Source organism: Pteronotus mesoamericanus, unplaced genomic scaffold (assembly GCF_021234165.1).
Source record: "Pteronotus mesoamericanus isolate MK-2021 breed Mesoamerican mustached bat unplaced genomic scaffold, CSHL_Meso_final contig_105, whole genome shotgun sequence".
Lineage (NCBI taxonomy): Eukaryota > Metazoa > Chordata > Mammalia > Chiroptera > Mormoopidae > Pteronotus > Pteronotus mesoamericanus.
The window spans coordinates 11847892-11869844 of record NW_026555006.1 but is presented as its reverse complement, the minus strand read 5'-3'; the positions used below and the strand labels follow the sequence as shown (position 1 = coordinate 11869844).

The window sequence follows — 21953 nt, the reverse complement described above, 5'->3', positions numbered from 1 at the left end:
TTAATATAAACAAACTAAAAAGAATTGAAATACACAAATCCATGCAAAATATTTTCTATCGGCTGAAACGTACTAAGGTATTATTATGTGCCAGATATTGTGGCAACATTTGACATTATCTTCTCTCATTAATTCACATCACACCCCCTGAGGCTGTTGCTCTACAGTCGCTTGACAGTAAGCTCTATGAGAACAGGTACCATGGATTTTGTTCACTGGGGCAAAATCAGTACCTTATTCCTGCATTGTCTACCAATAACAGATGCACAGTAAGATATTTGCTGAATGAACAAATAATTTCCATTTGATAAAGAAGGTAATAGGTTTAGAGAAGATAAATAACTAGCCAAAGACAAGTGATGCTAGAATGTGTTCCAATATATTTTTATCTTTTTTTTTTAAACAAGAGAAATTGAGGGGAGTGGAGGGGGATTAATTTATTGACCTTTTTAATCTTTTTTTCATATCTGAAGATTAAAGTTGCTGAATAGCAACAAAAGCATCAAATTCAGGAAGTCAAAGGATGGAACAGGAGATATCTCACATGGCAATTTGTCAATATTCTTTTTTTGTGCAGGACAGCTCTCCCAGCCTCCAGACTAGAAAACAGATATCTGAAGTCTCTGTCTGCAAGGGAGGAAATATGACCCAAGTAACAGTCAACTCTGTGCCAGGTACTCTGTTACACTACTTCTAAAATGCAACTAGAAACTGAAAGAATAGATTTACGTTAAAGTGGGTCTTCTAAGTCCAGTGCTTGCTGTCCTTACTTAGAGCTGACTTTTGCATATAGCCTGTAAAACACTCTCATTACTCTGCAGACAGAGCTCACTTGTTGCAGGTACCTAATCAGATGCCAGAGAAATAAAATACCAGTGCTTCTGTTGGTCTGGATCCCATGGGCTATTACATGTTCAGACTTAATAAGATAGCAAGAATAGAACTAGAATCTTCATGTTCCAAATTGTAGCCTTTGGAACATTTCCTACACAGAAGATCTGTGTCTAGGTATCTATAACACACAAAGTGACTAAGTATACATGATTTCTTACAGAACAGAACATCACAAATCAGAATTCTCATGCATATCAACAAATGGGGTTCAGTTAAAGACCTTGGGGAACACAGTACACTTCCAGTGGTTGGAACATGGATCTTAGAGTCTGGCAAGCCTGGGTTCTTACTGAAACTTAGTAACTTAGTTCTGTAATATTAGGCAAGTTACTAATGCAGTCTTCTTATGCATAAAATGAGGATGATAACAGTACTTACCATATAGAGCTCTTAAGAATACTGAATACAAATGTGTGAGCGTATAGGTAGAATGCTAGTAATCAACTCAGTAAATTCGCTTTTGCTTTCATTACTACCACCAGCACCATCACTTTAGTCTTACCTCTGAAGAAGTCCCTAAACATCAGCCAAAGGATATAAACTTAAAGCCATAAATTATAGTAGCTAATACATTCTGTCACCTTTGATTTGTATTTATTTAATGATTATGCTAGTCAGTGTTACCCAGTATGGATCACTTCCATGGTGCTATGTTACAAAAAAAAGAAGAAAAAAATAATTCCAGAAGTGACATTTTTGTGGAAACAGAATTTAGATGGCAGAAGTTATTGGTGGTGGAGGAGTGAGGTGATATTAATGGTCCCTCAGTTGTGTCTGACCCGCTTTGGCTGTGGACATTACCAGGCAAATCAAATTGTAGATGACTGTGAATTGATTCTAAGTCAGCATCTGAAGAGAAAATCGTACAAATCAAAATCAGTAAGTCCTCATTTTAAATGAGCAGCCTGACACTCAGTGCCTCTGGGACTCCCCTTAATGTCCAGGTGTTGGAGCAGTTTATCCAAAAGGCCTAGAGCACACTGGTTAACAGAGAGCTACGGAGTCAAACCATGCGCCAGCGAAAGGAGACTGATGTGTCTGATGCTGAGTATCTATTAGCTGTTTTCATTATTATGGCATTTTTCATTTTGTAGTGCCACAATCTTATGTCTGTTTCTTCATAGACTGTGAGCTATTTGAATGAACTGGATGTGCTCAGCAATTTTTCTGTGTCTGGTGCTAAGAGACACTCAAAAAATATTAGCTGGATGAGTAAGTAATTCAACAGGCAAATGAATATCCAACTAAGATAAACTCAGAACAGAAACCCTAACTTTAAGTTTAGGAAAATAAAAATAACCTTTCATTTCATTGATGAAATCATCTACAGAGTAATTAGCAGAGGATACGTCATCTCCTTAGCTTCTTTTATCTCTATTCTGTTCCTAATAAGGGACCTATGTGGCCTTGGCCCACATCGTCCACTTCGCAGATAATAACCATTCCCTGACAATCAGATCACAAGCTTTCATTGGCTCTAACACCTTCTCAAAAAACTAAATGACAACAACAAATATAGTTATAATTAATTCAAAACTCAGGGAATTTTGATTAAATACCAACAATATTAAATTAATACATAACCAAATTAGTTTTGACATTTTTAAAATTAATATTAAAAATAAGCCTTATCCTTCTAATATGTTTCCATGAGATTTTCCTTAATGGCTCCTAAATTATTTTTGAGGGATTAATTTTTACTCAAGCAGCAAAATAACATTTGCAAGCAACAATATTATTTTTATTTTTGCTTTGGAAAATAATTTTAAATAGTTGAAGAAAATATGTCAACATTCTTCTCCATTTCATTTTTAAAAATTATTTGTTTGCTTATTTATTTTTGGAGAGAGGGGAAAGGAGGGAGAGAGAGAGGAAGAGGAACATAGATGTGCAGGAAAAACACTGGCTGGTTGCCTCTTGCATATGCCCCGACAGGGGACCGAGCTGCAACCCAGGCACGTGCCCTGACCGAAAATCGAACTGGCGGTCTTTTACTTTGTGGGACCGCGCCCAACCGCGCCACACTCGTCAGGGCTCCCCTTCACCTCACTGTATTGTGCACTATCCCCTACCCCCCTTCACCTCAACAAAAGAAAAATAAAAAAATATATGCCCCTTACCTCTAACAGCTCATCTCCAATACGCATTCGTCCATCCTTGGCAGCGGGTCCTTCTGGATTAATTCCCACCACAAATATGCTCATGCGTGACCTGTCTTTATTGCCAGCAAGACTGAGTCCAAGTCCATTCTTATCCTTTTCAAGTTCAATAATGTGCAACTCTCCAGGCAAATCTGCATATCTTTGCCTTATTTTTTCTATTAAAAAGATAAAAAGAAAAGTAAATAGAGCAGTTGAATTTGTGTTACAGAGATGTCAGATTTCTTTGCCTATACTGTGATTCCTCCACAATGAATGGTCCCTTTTTGAGAATAAAGTACTTGAGATCACTCATAGCCTTATGTATAAGTTACAGTTAAGAATTATTTTGTATCTAAGAAGATTAGCTCACCCATAAAACTTTCCCCATTGTTCAGGTTCATACTGGCCTAGACTTTCCATGTGTTATTTTGTCACATAAGATGGTCAAAACCTGTGGTGGAAACCCTGGCCTCACTGTATCCACTCCAAAAAAAAGTGGGTGGAGAGACAAAGAATGTTTACTGAGCACCAGCCATGTGCTAAGCAAAGTGATTGGTCCTCAAGATATTCAGAACAAAATAGATGTGGTTCCTATTCTTATGAATTTGCAGTCCAGGAGAAAGAAAACCAACAATTAATTAAAATAATTATATTTTTAAAAATTATACAAAGGGTACAAAATAATATTGAATGCTATGTGAGCAAAAATCAAAGGGAATTAAGAATGCTGCTATAACTGTCAACTCGGAATTCCATCCGCAAATCTACTACTTACTCAATATCCAATAATTAATACACTGTTTTATCTCTAGGGAATTCTCTGGAAGATGGGTACTGGATTACCCACTGCACAGATGCTAAAAAAATGGACTAAAATATCTGTTAAAGAACTCAGTGGTTCATAGCTTATAGGCATTCTGTGATTCTTCTATTTGATCTTCTGTCTCACCTTGCTACCTCTACTTTATGATCTAAATTGCCTATTTTATACATTAGGATTTTGCTGGCTATGCTTCACTTGTGTTGGTCCTGTGCAACAAAATCATCTAGCAAATGCAAAAATGCAAGGAGAGAAAATAGCAAAGATAAGGGCATCTGTTAATGAAACAGAACCATCACATCCAAACAAAACAACACAAAAAACAAAACAAAAACATTACAGTAAAAGAAATGAAAGTAAAATGTACTTCTCTGAAAACATTAATAAGACAGGCTCTGCAAAAAATGATCAAGGAAAAATATAAATGATACAAATAAATTATATAACAAAAAAGGGGAAATGACTGCAGATGGGTTTTAAAATAACATTATTATAAATAATACAATATATCAACAAAATGTTGACATGCTTTAAAATATTGATAACACAGATAATTTTTTTTAAAAATTTGAAATGCCATATTTAATACAAGACTAAATGTAAAACTGCAATATACTAGTAGGTATTAAAGAAACTGAAATGATCACCAAGGATACTTCCTTTAAAGAATACCTCAGTCCTAGACATTTTTACATTTGAATTCTATCAGATTTCAAGTGATAACAAATTTTTATCCTCTGTAGGCTGTTCCAGAACCTGGAAAATGTACAAAAAGTTATCCACGTGATTTTTTGAGGCTGGTTTAATCCTGACTCTGATTCCAAAATAAATACACATCAAGAAAAGAAAATTATAGTCTTATTTATAATCATAGATATAAATTTTTTTAAAAATATAATTTAATTAAGAGTATATTAAAAATATTTCATTTGACCTCTATCATATAGGCAAATACTTGACCATTTTCTGACATAAGAAAAGCATCTTCATATGATTCAATATAATATGTTATAAAGAAGGGTGCAGCCCAGGAATGCAAGGATGGTTAACCATCAGGATATTTTTCTAAGAAAATCACATTCATAAACTAAACTGGGAGAACTAAAAGATCTTATTAATAGATGAAGAAAATTATTCTGAGAAGATACAACATTTATTTAAGACTTTTCAAAAACCCCAAATTGTTGGCAAATTAGAACAGAAAGTACTTTCTGAATTTAAACTTACACATAAAAATATACTGGAAAAGATATTTGCAGTGTTTAAAATGAACAAGGAATTAATACGCAAAGAACTTCTATAAAAATAGCAACTCCATTAGAAATCTGGTCAAAAGATATAAAACTCAAAAGGCTTACAGACATGTGGAGACATTCAAATTCATTAGTAATTATGTAAATGCAAATTAAAATGAGATATTGGTTTACACTATTAGACTGGCAAACATCCAAAAACTGGATTATTAAGCCTTAGTGGAGATATGAGGATAGAGGAACCCTCACACACTGCGGTTGGGAGTGTTGAGTGGTGTAGCCATTCTGGAGAGTAGTCTGGTACTAATTAATCAAATTAAGCATATGCATACTCAATAAATCAGCAATTCCACTCTTGGGTATATATGTCCTAATGAATTCTTACACGGGTCTCAAGGGGACAATTGGCTGATGTTCATTACAATGCTGTTTGAGATAGCAGGGGATCGGGAGTAATCTGGGTATCTGTCATTGGGAGAGAGGACAGGTGAAATGTGATGAATGGACATCGCAGTGTACTGTCAGCAGTTAGGAACAATTCATTGTAAGTATAACAGACTTTAGAACAGTGCTAAATGAAAAGGAGGAAAAAGAGGGTGGTGTCGATACCATTTATGCAAATTAAGATTACCACACAAAAACACACAATACCGGATCACACAATTTTGGAAGCAAATATACAAAAAACATAAGCATTTAACACATTAGTGCAATTCATTATAGTGCGTGAAAGAGTAGGAGGAGCAAGGGCAAAAGGGTCAGAATTCAGTTCAAATCCCCAGCTGAGGCATTTAACATCACTGGTTCCTTGGACTAGTCACTGAACTTCTACAAACTGTAAATCTCTTCTTTGTAAAGTTACGTTGTTGCCTTAAAACAAATGTTACCTAAAAATGCCTGGGACACTGGGTCCAAATAAGGTTAGAGGAAACATACAAACATGATTTTTTTCTCCATGGCTTAGTTATGTAGAAGTTTTAAGTAAGTTTTAAGTTAGTCTTAAATTAGTGACAAAGCGACTCTTCTTCTTTACCTTTATCTTGAGGAAAGCAGAGACTTGTGAAGGAAGCAATGGTTCCCCCATGATGGCGGGAAGGAAGCCGGCACGCAGTCCTTCCATGGGAGTTTTAAGAGGAAGGGGCTAGTGTCATTCTCCCCCCGAATCTCTTCTCTGAGTTCCACACACTGAGGAGTCCCCAGGTCACCCCCCCGCCCTACCCTCTGCAGATGCAGACGAATCACACCGCTGGACCAAGTGCTTGTTCCATGGGACACAGGCCACTGAGGTGGATTTAAAAGTGTGTGCTAGTCAAGTGTGGATTTAAAACCATTTCTGTAGTGTCAGTTTGGGAAGATGAAAAAAATTTCTGGAGATGGGTGGTAGTCATAGTTACACAATAATGTGAATGTACTTAAAGCCACCAACCTGTACACTTGAAAATGGTTAAAATGGTAACTTTGTTATATACACACACAGAAAAACCTATCCATAGGCTTAAAAGCCAGTCAGTCCCCACCTCCCCTCTCCTCTCTTATAGCTGTCAGTCTGTTCAATGATTCTATGCCTCTGGTTCTGTTTTGCTCATTAGTTTATTTTGTTCATTAGATTCCTCTTATAAGTGAGTTCATACGGTATTTGTCTTTCAACAACTGTCTTATTTCACTGAGCATAAGTCTCCAGTTCCATCCATGCTATATTGCAAAAGGCAGGAATCCCCCCTTTCTTCCTGCTGCATAGTATTCCACTGTGTAAATATGCCACAGCTTTTTTAACCACTCATCTACTGATGGGCACCTAGACTGCTTCCAAATCTTGGTTATTGTAAAAAGTGCTGCTATGAACATGGGGGTGTATAAATCTTTTGAATTGGTGTTTGGGATTCTTTGGGTGTGACCCAGAGGAATCATTGGCTCAAAGGCAGTTCCATTTTTAGTTTTTTGAGGAAATTCCATACTGTTTTCCACAGTGTCTGCAATAGTCTGCATTCCCAGCAACAGTGCCTAGGGTTCCCTTTTCTTCATATCCTTGCCAGCACTTGTTTGTTGATTTATTAATGATAGCCATTTTGGGAGAAGTGAGGTGATATCTCTTGTGGCTTTAATTTGCATCTCTCTGATAGCTAGTGATGTTGAGCATTCTTTCACATGCCTATGGGCCATGTGTATGTCCTCCTTGGAGAAGTGTCTATTCAGGTCCTTTTGCCCATTTTTTAATTGGATTGTTTGTCTTCCTTTAATTGGTGTTGAGTCGTATAAGCTCTTTATATATTTTGGAGATTAAACCCTTGTCCTATGTATCAAAGACAAATATATTTTCCCATACAGTCAGTTCCTTTTTCATTTTGATGATGGTTTCTTTAGTTGTGCAGAAGCTTTTTAAATCAATGTAATTCCATTTGTTTATTTTTTTCTTTATTTCCCTTGCCTTAGGCAAAAATATTGCTACATGAGATATCTGAAATTTTACTGACTATGTTTTCCTCTAGAATTTTTATGGTTTTATGACTTACATTTAAGTTTTTTTTTCCCCATTTTGAGTTTATTCTGGTGTATGGTATAAGATGATGGTCTAGTTTCATTTTTTTTTTTTTTGTAGGTACCAGTCCAGTTCTCCCAACATCATTTATTGAAGAGAGTGTCTTTATTCCACTGTGTGCTCTTGCCTCCTTTGTCAAATATCAATTCCCCATAAATAAGTTTTTTTTTTCCCCCTGGGCTCTCTATTCTGTTCCATTGATAAATACTTGATCTAATAAATGAATTTGGCAAAGTAGCAGGACACAAAGTTAATATTCAGAAACCAAAGGCATTTTTATACACCAGTAATGAATTATCAGAAAGCGAAATTAAGAAAACAATCCCATTCACTATTGCAACAAACAAAATAAAAGTACCTAGGAATAAATTTAACCAAGGAGGTAAAAGACCTGTGCTCAGAAAACTTTAGGACACTGAATAAAGAAATTGAGGAAGATACAAATAAGTGGAAACACTGTTTTCATGGGTTGGAAGAATTAACATCATTAAAATGTTCCGTACTACCCAAAGCAATCTATAGATTCAACACAATTCCTAAAAAGATATCAATGGTATATTTCCAAGAACTAGAACAAATATTCCAAAATTTTATATGGAACCAAAATGATGCTGAATAACCTCAGTAATCTTGAGAAAGAAGAACAAATTTAGAGGGATCACAATACCTTATATCAAACTATACTACAAGGCCACTGTAATCAAAACAGTCTGGTACTGGCATAAGAACAGATACATATGCTCTTTTTGTTGTTAAGATTTTCAGGCCTCAGAATTTGAATTATCCTACATTTTTTATTTAGACTCATAACCAAAAGGGGCTTAAAAGATGACAGGTCTAACTCTCATACAAATTAAATGCTATATTTTCATCATATCATGGAATCAGAGACTTTTAATTCAGGCAAAACAAACGAAGAAATGATGTAAAGCTACCTTCTCTTAAAGCACCTCCCTACCTTGGACTCCATTTTATAAAGAAAGAAGTAAGACTGTAAAAATAAAGATCCTTATAAAATTATGAAGCCAATTTATAGCTGGAAACTAAAGTCTTCTAATATGCAGTTCAATTTCTTCTCTACCAAATCATGTTAAATTTCTCCAATGACATTTTAAAAAATAAAATGACTTCAAATTTCTCCCTTAGTTATCTTTCAGACCATCAGTTTATTGTAATACCTCCTTACATAAGAAAAAAAAATTCACAGTCCATCATGTCATTGAGTCCTCTCACACCTTTGCAAACACCCCCGTATGCAAGTGAATGAAATGATACGCAGAGAGCTGAGGCGGTCTGGTGAGTGTTTGGGTCCAAGTGCTGTGCTCTCTTCATCACATCACAGCTACCACTTACACTGGCAGAATTATTAATAATAAGAGGCTCCCTTAAGAGAGTTGAAATAATGGTTCCCAGGCCTAGTCTCCTTAGATTATTTTCCAGGAAGGGTACCTAAAATCACCCCAAGAGCCTGTAAAATAGAATCTAAGCTCCACCAGCTGAGGTTCTGAGCCAGTGAGTTTGAAGTAAGGTTTGGGAATGGGGTACGGTTCTCTTGGTAGTAGGGTCCTTAGATGATTTTCATGGACCGCTATTTCTGTCCATGAAAATAGCTTAATCTCTCACCCAATGCAAACAGTTTTTCTACAGCAATCATGACAGTCAACCATAAAGTTCTCAGATAACCATAATTTATGGCAGGCTTTAAATAAGCCCCTCACAATATGGAGACTATCCCTGGTTCCACAATCATGCTCAGGATTAAACAAGAAATTTGTTCTGACTATACAATAGATTACTTTAGAATCTCAAGCTCAATCTTTTTTCCTCTACCTCCTACCCTCCTAGAATACAGCTGCCTCCTTCCCTCTCAAATCTTAGAAGTTTCCTGTAATTTCCATTACCAATTACTTCTACTCTGTAGGTAAAATAAAAGGTGAACTAGAATTTCAAAAGGGGAGGAGGAAAACAGTGAGGGGGAAAAGCAGAACCAAACTCTTATCTTTCAAAAATTAAGACACCGCATGCCAGTTTGTTAGCTCAGAATTTAAGAAAGAAATCACTGTATAGCTCCTCCTGTGCACAGCTGAGTCAGCACAAACTGTTCTGCAGCATCAGACATGTGGCTGTACCACAGGGGAACCCCACACTGCCTGGCATTTGCTCTAAGGGCTGCTGAGAGTCGTTTCCATGGCAACCAGTGGATGGGGAAGGGGATATGTGGGAAGAAAATGTATAAAGAATGCGGTTTTAGCCCTGGCTTGTGTGGCTCAGTAGACTGAGTGCCGGCCTGCAAATCAAAGGGTTGCTGGTTTGACTCCTAGTCAGGGCACATGCCTGGCCTGGGTTGCAGGCCAGGTCCCCAGTGGGAGGTACACGAGAGGCATCCATGCATTGATGTTTCTCCCTCTCTCTTTTCCCCTCCTCCCCCCCTCTCTAAACAGAAATAAATAAAATCTTTTAAAAAAGAATGTGGTTTTCTTAGAACATTTCAATTTCACTAAAAATACATTAAAGAGGTGGGGTAAAGAATATTATTTTATTTGAAGCCAATGAGCTTTTCCTCTAAAATTAAGAAAAATAAAGTCAAAATAATTCATACTTTGTTTCTTGCACACACCCACAAAACTTATATAACTACTAGGTTTATAGCAACAAATTATTAAGTGTTATAATGATACAGGATCTTACTATACCTATTACTGCCATTTCCAAGAAATATTTGTAATAATCAGATGATCTTTATACCAATTTTCATTGACTTTCAAAATGTTTAATTAGGTGACACCAGTTCCTATCCCAAATGATCTAGATGTTTTTTCATTTCTAAATAAAACTCAGAGATTAGAAGCTAAGTAACCTACTTCTTTTGGTACCAGGCTTTACTTAAGTCCCTGAAATGATCATTGGACTAGAATAACTGGAGAGAGAGAACAGTCTTTTGACTCAGCTGAACAGTCATGCTTGTTTAAACATGGATTTTCTAGCCCCATAACAATGTTATCTGAAGAAAGGAATCCCAAATTGCTCTTAATTCTGTATCAAAGCTTCGATGTGTTTTTCTTGTCCAAGAAAGCCAGTAAGATTTCTCCAGTATGGTCTCAGGGTATTCTCTTGGCATGGGATATTAGGTGTTGCTAAGTAACAGTCTTTATCCCAAGATAGAAACTTAATTCAAGTCACTGACCAGTATTTTAATAGAAAATGTTCAACACACTGGAATAATGACCCAATACTTCAGGACTATTTTGTTATCTGGTCCAAATAAATATTTATTTATTTTATATTGTTTCCAAACAATAAAAAATAATAAAAAAAGAAAAATACTTAAGTACATTCTCCTATATATTAAATATAACAATCTCACTTTTAAATAATAAGGTTATGATATGTATCTCAATTTAACTTTCTTATGCAGTAACCACTTTTAATTCTGAGAGTATATGCAAATTTGAGAAGCAAAAACATGAAAGAAAACCATAACTAATCCAAAGAAACAGCATAGGAACTCCAATAGTAAGGAGCAAATCTCAAGTGCAAGCCCACAAATAAAGAAAATAATAAAAACAATCCAGTACTGGCATATGAACAGACCCATAGACCAGTGGAACAGAATAGAAAGCCCAGAAACAAGCCCAGGTCTATATGGGCAACTAATATTTGACAAAGGGGGCACAAGCCTAAAATGGAGCCATAATAGCCTCTTCAACAAATGGTGTTGGGAGAGCTGGACAGTGACATGTAAAAAATTGAAACTGGATCATCAGCTGACACCATACACAAAAATAAACTCAAGATGGATAAAAGACTTAAATATAAGTCGCAACACCATCAAAGTCCTAGAGGAGAACATTGGCAGGAAACTCTCAGATATCCCATGCAGCAATTTTTTTCACTGATATGTCTCCTAAAGCAAGGGACATAAAGGAAAGAATAAACAAGTGGGACCTCATCAAAATAAGAAGCTTCTGCACGGCTAAAGAAAACATCAGCAAAATGAAAAGGGAGCCAACCATATGGGAAAAGATATTTGCTAATAATACATCAGATAGAGGTTTGATCTCCACGATATATAAAGAACTCACTTGACTCCACTCCAAGAAGACAAATGATCCAATCAAAAAATGGGCAAAGGACCTGGGCAGAAACTTTTCCAAGGAAGAGATACAGAGGGCCCAGAGGCATTTGAAAGGATGCTCAGCATCACTAGCCATCGGAGAAATGCAGATCAAAACCACCGTGAGGTACCACCTCACACCGGTCAGAATGGCCATCGTAAACAGATCCACAAACAACAGGTGCTAGCGAGGCTGTGGAGAAAACGGAACACTAATACACTGTTGGTGTGAATGCAGACTGGTGCAGCCATTGTGGAAAGCGGTGTGGAATTTCCTCAAAAAGCTGAAAATGGAACTGCCTTTTGAGCCAGTGATTCCCCTGCTGGGACTATACCCTAAGAATCCCAAAACACCAATTCAAAAGAACCTATGCACCCCAATGTTCATAGCAGCACAATTTACAATAGCCAAGTGTTGGAAGCAACCTAAATGTCCATTAGCAGATGATTGGATCAAAAAATTATGGTACATATACACAATGGAATACTACTCAGCAGAACGAAAGAAAGAACTACGAAACTTTGCAACAGCACGGATGGAACTGGAGAGCATTATGCTAAGCGAAATAAGCCAGTGGGCGTAAGACAAATACCATATGATCTCACCTATAAGCAGAACCTAACCAACAAAACAAAGATGCAAGGAAAATAAGCCCAGCAACACTGAAAAAAAAAGAAACCAACAGAGACAAGAGGGAAGCGGGGAAGAGGGGGGCGAGGGGGGGCGCGGAAAGGAAGGGGAAAGTCAAAGAACAAATAGCAAGGATTCATGGACAAAACCAAAGGGGAAGGATTGAGGGAGGAGAGGGGGGAGGGGCAGGGGAAAGTGGTGGGGGGAAGGCAGAGACAAATGTATTTGAAAAAATAAATTAATTTTAAAAAAGAAAATAATAAAAACATGTCAGTGTAAAGAGACTGCATTTGGCATGACAACAAATAAGCACCTTCCTCTTACATGTAGAAGACATTTTTGCCAGTTATAAATTTGGTATTATCATATGAATCTCTAAGTAGAAATTAATAGTGAAATACAACAACCTGAGAACGACAGATAAGTGTAATAATAACAGGTAATGTTGTTCTAAGCACTCCACTATAGCTTATCTCAATCTTTATAAAAAGTTCAGTTTATAGGTATTATTATCCCCAGTTTACAGGTGAGGGAAGGAAGGCACAGAGAGGGGAGATAATTTGCACAGTAACACAGCTAGTGAATGGTAAAGCTGGGATTTGAAACCAGGAAGTTTGGCTATGGAGTCCATGACCTTAGGTGAAAGTCAGGGCCAGAATTAACAAAAGAGTATTAATATAGAACTTGGAAAAACCCAAGAAGTTAAGTGATTTCCTTCCTTTCATTCACAAAAATTCAATTCATGTTAGATATAAGAATAGAAATGAAAATCAACCATAAATTTAAAGTGACAGAATTCAGGCAGTCGATTAGAGCAAAAATCAATTATTTTCTTAAGAGACCAAAAAAAAAAAAAAAGCCTCAACTAATAATGAAAATCTAAAATGTTCCAATTAGATGAATCAAAATTCAAATGAGTCAACATAGAATGAGCAAATTTTAAACAAGACACTGTATTAATATTAATTGAAATTTCACTGACACTATGCTGATCCCTTTGCATATTCAGTGTAATGAAATATAACCCTCAAGATGCCTATTTATAGTAGAATGGATAAACAATTGTGGCATGTTCATAAAATGGAACTTTATTCAACAATGAAAAACAACCATTGCTGTAGGCAACATGTTTGAATGTACTCTTGAGTGAAAGAAACCAAGATAGAAAAGTGTATATACCACATGATTCAATTTTTATCAAGTTCAAAAACAGCCAAAGCTAATCTATGGTTTTAAGGAGGTGCACATGTACAGATGAAATTACATGGTGTCTGGAAATGGCTTAATAATATGTTAGTAAAGAAAAATAAGGGATAGGTGAGACAAGTATAGTAAAACCTTGGTAATTATTGAATCTGGGAGAAAAATATATGGGAATTCACTAATTATTCTCTTCATATTTACAAATGTTTGAAAATTTTCACAACTAAGAGAAAAAACAAAAACAAAACCATCCTAATAATCTTATCAGATTTAATCACCCAATTGTATAGATGATGAATCGGAGGCTCATGGAAGTTATGGAATTTGCCCAAACTCGCATTTAGTCATTGGTAGACCTGGGGTTCAAATTCGGTTCTGTCTCACTCTAAATCCCATATGTTTACCCACCATGTAAGGAAGACTGAAACGAAGTATGTTGTGTTCATATCTGCTACAGGGGCAGAAGGGAAGTCCAAAATCTGCCTCAGTCCTTTTGGAATTTACTGTTCAGGGAAACACATGTAGGCAATCCGCAGAGCCAGCCTGTGGAAGTTAATTTGGCAGCAGTACACATTGGATGACTTAAAGAGGGGAGAAGAGGAAACAGGGTGATCAAGAGGAAGACTATAAAAATACAACGGTGGACAACGAATTAGAGAGAAAGCTAGGATGTGGTGTTAGAAAATAATTCGATAAATAAAATCAATAAGGCTTGCAAACTGTTTGGATGTCTGAGGTAAAGAAAGGGAATGGGTAAGAGGGAAATTGAGGTCAGATCCTTGGAGACAAGGAATGAAGGACAGGAGGTGGTGATACGGTTTGAGCAAGCTGGTTTGTGGTATCCATAACAGATAGCTACTGGATTCGACTGGGAGCTCCAAACAATGAAGAAGATAGGCCTGAACTGCTGCTGAGTCAGTGATGGATGATACCTGAACAGTGTTTGGCAGTGGATTAGCACTCAACTGTGGGGAGAATGGCTCAGAGAAGAATAAGGAACAGGACCATTTAGGAGGCCATTACCATACATCTAAGAGTGATAAGAAATGGATATAATATGGGTTAAGGGGTCAATTGAAATGGAAAAAGGAACTGAAGGATTCAGAAAAAAAGAGCAATAGGTAACCTCACTCCATTTAGTCATTTAAAAAAAAGTACTGAATGCTTGCTCTAGGCCAGGCATTATACCAGTTGCTAAGGATATAAGGATGATATAAAAGAGAGAAATAAAAGGTTGAATTAGGTATATCAAAAGCATAAGAAATCCTAAGTATGATTGGAATCTTTCTTTCAGTCATGTAACAGCAGACCAAGAAAGGTTCACTTCTGTAATCAGTGCCTAAACTCATAAGAATCCATTGAGTTTGGAGAGGGAAAGAAACCAGCCCAGAGCTTTCATAGTCAAGGGCACCAAGGACCCCAAGGACCCCAGGGGCTATCACAAGCTAATGGCAAAACAAGGAACAGAATCCTGAAGTCCTTGTTAACTAGGCGGTTTCACTTCTCTAGGTCTCAGATATTGAGGCAGTTAGGCCCGGTCTAAATTGAAGTTTGATGTGGGCTATCTTCATCGTTCCTTTCACAACTCTGACCCCAATTCCTCCTTCATTTCATGCCACAAGGATACTGACCACTCTGCCAAATCCCTCTGATACTGAGGGACATGGGGTAAGGCAACCATTCCGTGGGGGAGATGTAGTTGGCAAATAATCTATCTACAAAGTGCAAATTCATTTACCTTCTATAGGCTGAAAACATAAATTTTAATTAATGTAATACAGAGGAGCATATATCCGCCCTAATTAGTGAAGACAGTCACATCTACACCCGTGTTCAAACACATAGGGCTCACATGTTCAGTCTTGATGGAGATGCCCAGGGAGGCCTTTCTGTAGGAGTGCCATGACACTCAATGTGGTCCATGGGTCACCAGAGGTGGTTCTGTATAAAGTGCAGTTGTCAGGGCTCATGTCTTATCTATAAAATCTAAATCTCTGGGTGCAGCCAAGGAGTCACCATAACTTTTTCAAAAGCAGATCTCTATGTAACTCTAATATACATTAAAGAATACTGTTGTAAAACCTACAGTAAGTATCTATCCAAGAGCAAAATGCCTTGATTGGCATAAAAAAGGGGTTTGGTTATTATTGACCTCAGATTTTTACTAAGTCTTAAGAGAGACCTGTAAAAATGTTCTGATTTTGACAAGAGCAGTGAGAAAAAACCCAATGTAATTTAAGAAAACACTCTTTATAATCACTTATACATTTTAAATATCAGAGGAAGAGAGAATATGGTTGTTTAATCATTATAAAAAGCATTGAGTTGCAGGCTCCTTACGGCTACACCGTAGCAGAAATGTGTTTGAGTTGGGCTGACTTTGCTCTCTGGTCATTACCTAGTCGTGCAGTAACGCTCAACCAAAGCTGCACACTGGCAACTGATCACAGAGAGCAACAGTGGCTGCCAGCGTGAAGGTGTTTAATTATGTCTTCTGGAGGGGAAAAATGGCAGTTTCCAATAACTACAGGGAATGGGAGTAGCATGTAGAAAAAGGCATGTAATATGGTATTTGCCAAGTTTACCTGGTCCCCTTAGTGACTGATACTTTGGAAGCAAACTTCCCTCTGCATGCATACCTGCCCCAGAAACCATCTGGCTATGTTTGCCCAGGGCCCTGCACACATGTAGTAGTTCTGATAACCATCACAGCAAGGTTCAGGGAAGAAGGAGAATCCTAGCTGATATTTGACAGTTTTTTTGTGTGTAGTCATCTTCAGTTGTTTATTGCTCATGTTCCCCACTATCATGACAGAAGAAATGCCATGTTTTCTGTAGGCAGAGGGTCTGGCCCAGAGTAGGTACAACATAAATATATTTACAACTTACAAAAACATAAACTTACAAATTCTTCATTATCTGAATGTGTCAAGTAACAGGTTAAGTTGGGCAAAATTTCTAATTAATAGTTTTATTTCTCTTAAGAATTAAATTTTAATAAAAGACTCCAAGATTAAACTGAGAAGAACATCTTTTCTGGATAATTCAGATGTTTCATCATTTTTAGAAACTCTACCATTTAGCTATGTTAAATTGGACTCAATCAGAAAAAAATCCAAGAGGTTTAGATCAGAAAGTTCTTCACTAAAATGCACATAATGAAGTAAAAAAGAACTACCCTTCAAATTCTATTGATGCTGCATTTTATCTGTTGACTTCCTGCAAGTTACCTAACTCCACATTTCCATCTTTAAAATAAGAACAATAATTTTTCTTGTCTTAGGAATTTCAAATGATAGAAATAAAGAATATAAAGTGTTTAGCTTAATGCCTAGCTCACGGTAGCTTTTTATACTTGAGGTTTATCCCTTAACCAGCCCAATCTTCCCTTTATTATCTGTTGCAGTTGTAGAGTTTAGAGTACACATAAGCCAGTTTTAATTACGTAGCATTAATAGCCAAGATATTAAGGAATTTCTACAACTCAACAACAACAAAACAAACAACCTGATTAAAAAATAGGCAGAGGATATGAAAAGATATTTCTCCAAAGAATATACACAAATGGCCAATAAAAACACAAAAATCAGAAATGCAAATCAAAACCACAATGAGATACCACTTTGCACCCATTAGGATGGCCACTACTGAAAAAAAACCCAATACAACAACAGAAAATAAGTGTTAGTGAGGTTATGGAGAAACTGGAACGCTTGTCCACTATTGGTAGTAATGTAATATGGTGTAGCTGGTATGGAAAACAGTATGATGATATCTCAAAAAATTAAAAATAGAATTATCGTATGACTCACTAATTCCAATTCTGGGAATACATGCAAAAAAAAATTAAAAGTGGGGTCATGAAGAGACACTTGCACACACATGTTCATAGCAACACTGTTCATAACAGTTTTTTACCACAATGAAGGAAGTAAGGAGGGAGGGAGGGCGGGAGCTAGAGAGGGAGAAAGGAAGAAGGGAAGAAGATAGAGTCTATTAAAAAAATTAACCCTTGAAATTTTATTTGACATTATGTTATGATTTACATACGCATTTGCCAAAATGACAACCGAGTTAGAAAGAAAATCACACATACATTCTGTAGAAAAGCTGCTGTGGAAAGGAAGCATCTATCCCATAGAGCTAAAGAAGTCAATGGAAAAGATGAAGTTCTAAAAAACTGGTAGCTAAGATGATTTTAATGAAGATACAGAACAGATACCAAAGACTGTCAAAACACACTGACCAGACTCATCATTCATCTCCTTCCCACAGAGGAGGACTTACTTGTTCTCTCCTGGGGCTGGTATTTTTGCACCATTTAACCTCATGGGCTTTAATATCCTTTTGGCTTTTTCTTAGGCAGTTGAGAGGATAACATGAAAAAGGAACAGTCTTTTCTTATTTGTGTCTCGTCTTTATATTGACCACACTCTGAAAGCAGCTGACAGTCAGAACCTGGACAGGATCTTGCACATTGGTGAACAATTGCTCTCACAAGATAAAAGCAAAGATAAATGAGAGGGGATGAGACTGGAATAAGGAAGCAAAATAGAAAGGCAAATAACAGCAGAGGATGAAAGCAAGGAAGGAAACATCTGTGGAAGACTAATCTAAAATCTCTCATGGGCACTTGTGAACTCAAATTTCTAACAATAACAGATGCTGCCTTTGGAGTGACAGTTACCTCCAAATAAATGATCTCATTTCATACTTCAATAGTGCTTTCTAGAAATAAGAAATACTGCGGCTGAGAAGAATTAAGTGAACTGCCAAGAAAATTAGCTAGTAAACGGCAGAGTCACTATTTTAACATAAATCACTGTCTCTTTTATAAATTATAAATGACACATGTCTTTAAAAGGTAATATGGAACTGTATTTAGCACATTATCTTTTTTCTAATGCATAGTCAAATTAAGCCTATAATGAGCAATATTGGATACTTGGTAAAGGTATCTTTCCTTGAATAGAAATTTCAACTCAAAATATAATTCAAGGGCCCTGGCTGGTGTGGCTCAGTGGCCTGAGTGCCAGTCTGCAAACCAAAAGGCCACCAGTTCGATTCCCAGTCAGGGCATGTGCCTGCGGGCTAGGCCCCTAGTTAGGGGCGTGTGTGAGAGGCAGCCCATAGATGTAGCTCTTGCACGTTGACATTGCTCTCACTCTCTTTCTCCCTCCTTTCCCCTCTCTCTAAAAATAAATAGAATTTTTTTTAAAACACTAAAATATAATTCAAGGTAAAATTAGCAAAACAAAAGTGGTTAGAAAAATACTAAGATTTTCAGAATAAAAGGAGAAATGTTAATTTAGTATGGTTAAATAAAAATAAAATGACCCCTTATTATTTTTGATACCCTTGTAACTCCTAGCTCCATACAAGATGCATAGTTAATGTTTCTTTTGTAGCTCCATTTCCTGATATGCTCTCTTGCATAATGCACTCTAGCCATATATAATATCATGACTCCTCTGTTTTTCTACGCCTTAAGGACTTTGTACAATGCTCAGAGTCCTATGACTTCTTGGGCGGTATTCGAAGTCCTTTTCCTTATTTCAAAGCACCGTTAGAGCCTCCCTCTATCAAAGGTCTTCCTCTACTGCAAAAACTGACTGATATATCTTCCACAAAGGACTGGGGGGCTCCTTGAGAACCAGACCTAGGTCTCGCTTATTTTGTATCCCCAACACCTATCACAGTATCTGGCACGTAGTAGGCACTCAGTTAAATAACACTTGATTTACAGCCTCAAAAAGTTAAGGATGAGAGACTAAATATTTTTTCAAGTTTGCCTTGTCTGATAATTCACTTTGCTTATATTTTGATGCAATTCTATGATCCTAACAGATTACCATTCAAAAACAAAGATGAGGGAGCGCTAGCAGGAGAAAATCCAAGCTACCTGTTACAAAGGGCACCCAAAGTCCACTTTGAATCCTGTATCACAGACCCCTGAAAGCGAGTGCTCCTGGGGAGCCTGGGTCTCCCTGTCTCACTCTCCTGATATAAATCCTTTATACGCAGACTATCCATAGCAATGTTAAATTAGGCAGTAAAATCTAGTGACTGGAGTCCAGTGCATGGGCACTGGAGTCAAACTGTGGGGGTTCAAATCGTACTTCTGGCGCTTGCAGCTGGGAAACTCTGGATGATGAACCTCTTTCTTTCCTCAGATACCTCATGTGTAAAGTGAAAATAATAATAGTAACTATGTGTTTGAGTAGTTTGGGGGTAATATGTCAGGTAACCCATATGAAGCATAACACAACACCTGGTCCTACTTCCCACTCTTGCTCTACTTTCTTAATATGGCAGAATCCCAGACCTCTACACATCTGTAATTTTTCCATATGATAATTACCCCACAGCCCAGACTGCTGTGCCCTCTCTATTCCTCACCTTCTGCCATTGTGACTAGTTTACTGTGTCCCTGGTCAATTGAATTACTTAACCTCCTGGCCCCTACTTCCATCCCATGAGATCCAAGAAAGAAATAAAACATGTTCCTTTGATTGACATGTGGAGGGTGGGAGGCGAGGGTGGTACTTTGAGAACCACTGTGTTCACTAAAAATTATGTCACTTTTTAGCTTAGAGAAATCAGAAACAGTTATCAGATGAATGCAGATGGTATTAAAGACAATAATTATATTCAAATGCAAACAACATCCACTGAGAATGAGTTTTATATTAGGCACTGCACCAAGCTCTTTCATACGGTTGCATGTTGTTTTTTTTCATTTAGTACTGAAACCAACATTCAAGGTAGCCATTAACCTAAAACTTTAAGTGGCTTGATTGAAATTGTAAAACTAGAAAGTCACTGAGAAAAAATTGAATACAGATCTTCTAACACTACACAGAAAAGCTCTTTTGACTACCTTACAGGGTGTTTTTTTTTTTTTTTAATTCCAAAGACAAGAATGAGTTAAATTTATGTATTTTTCTTGATTAGGGTCGGTAATGTGAAAGTGAGCTTTGCTTAGCTCTCCAGTGTGAATATAAAGGCTTAACACTATACTTATTCAGTTACTCAAAAAAGTTTTTAATGATGCTTCTCATGTGGCAAGCATGTTGCTAGATGCTGATGGGCAATGGAGACATGGCCCTGGAACTTACCACCTAGTGAAAGGGAGAGAATTAATCTAATAATGACAAAATGAACCTAGATAAGAGGTATAAAGAAAAGGCCCCACAAGAAGTGTATACAAAAAGTGTCTGTACTTGAACTGGACATCAAGGAGAACTCCTCAAGGAAGTGAGGTTTGAGTTAAGGGAGCTGAAAGAGTAATATTAGGCAGGGGAAGCCCATGCAAAAGCTTTGAGGCAAGGAGCAGGAGCGTATGCTCAAGGAACTTCCAACGTAGACAGAATATAGAAGGTAAGGGGCACAAAAATCATCAGAGGAAAGTGAAAAGAAGTCCTGGGGCCAGACCATGAGAACCCTTAGACAATTATAATGGGAAGCCACTCCAATGGGGCCCACACAGCAAAACAGAATGAATGACTTGTCTACAAAGGTATCTAAATGAACAACCATGTCATAAGTGAAAGCTAGAACTTTCTTAAAGACTATATATATAAAATTAAAATTTAAAACTACTACAATATTAACTTCCAAAGAGAGATAGACATAGATTTTGTAGCAAACCAAAAAAAAAAAAAAAAAAAAAAAATCACCAACACAGCACATTTTAATACTTCAGGAATAGATATAAAAGATCCTTTTCGTATATGCAACCACAGATTAGAGGGCTTTTTAAATTTTTGAATTATGAAATTAAAAATGGAAAAGGATATTAGAAAACTGATACACATTCCAAGAACATATAATCAAATGATCAGTTAGTATATTATGTAAATATGGTACTTATACATGATTTGTTTTCAGAAGAGGTAACTTATAAACTCCATTGAGAATAAATGCTGTTATGTTTTCTTGTCAAATTACATGTTAATGTAAAGGTAATGTTAAATACCTTTTCTATATGTCAAAGAAATATCCTCTGAAAGCTCTCATCTGCCAATCTGTTATAAGTTAAAGAGCTATATGCAACTTTCCAGTAATAGCCTTCAAAGGAGGAAGGTTGCCTTTCTCTTCTCTTTTTCCTCTGGCAGCTGGAATGCAGCCTTGATGGCTGGAGCCAGCGTCCCCTAGACTGAGGTGACGTGGGGAATGGAGGTGAAGCACTGAACAGCGACAATTATGAAGGGGCGTGGATCCCAGACACCATGCAGTGCCCTCTTCCAAACTCATAACCATGAGAAAATAGATCTCTGTCCTTTAGAATAACTATTATTTTAGGGTTTCTTCACTCACAGTTGGAACTTACGCCTAACTGATGTATCTTCCAAGTAGTTC

The 21953-nt window shown here is 36.9% G+C and overlaps 1 protein-coding gene across 4 annotated transcripts in view; it reads right to left on the bottom strand.

The window, feature by feature from the left end:
- The window catches only part of PATJ (PATJ crumbs cell polarity complex component), a 295047-nt gene that overhangs the window by 128435 nt on the left and 144659 nt on the right, over positions 1-21953 (bottom strand). For all 4 annotated transcript variants that reach the window (XM_054574004.1, XM_054574021.1, XM_054574012.1 and 1 more), the window contains exon 27: positions 3015-3211. In XM_054574004.1, the coding sequence (XP_054429979.1) occupies positions 3015-3211 (197 nt within the window). The remainder of the gene's footprint in view (positions 1-3014; positions 3212-21953) is intronic.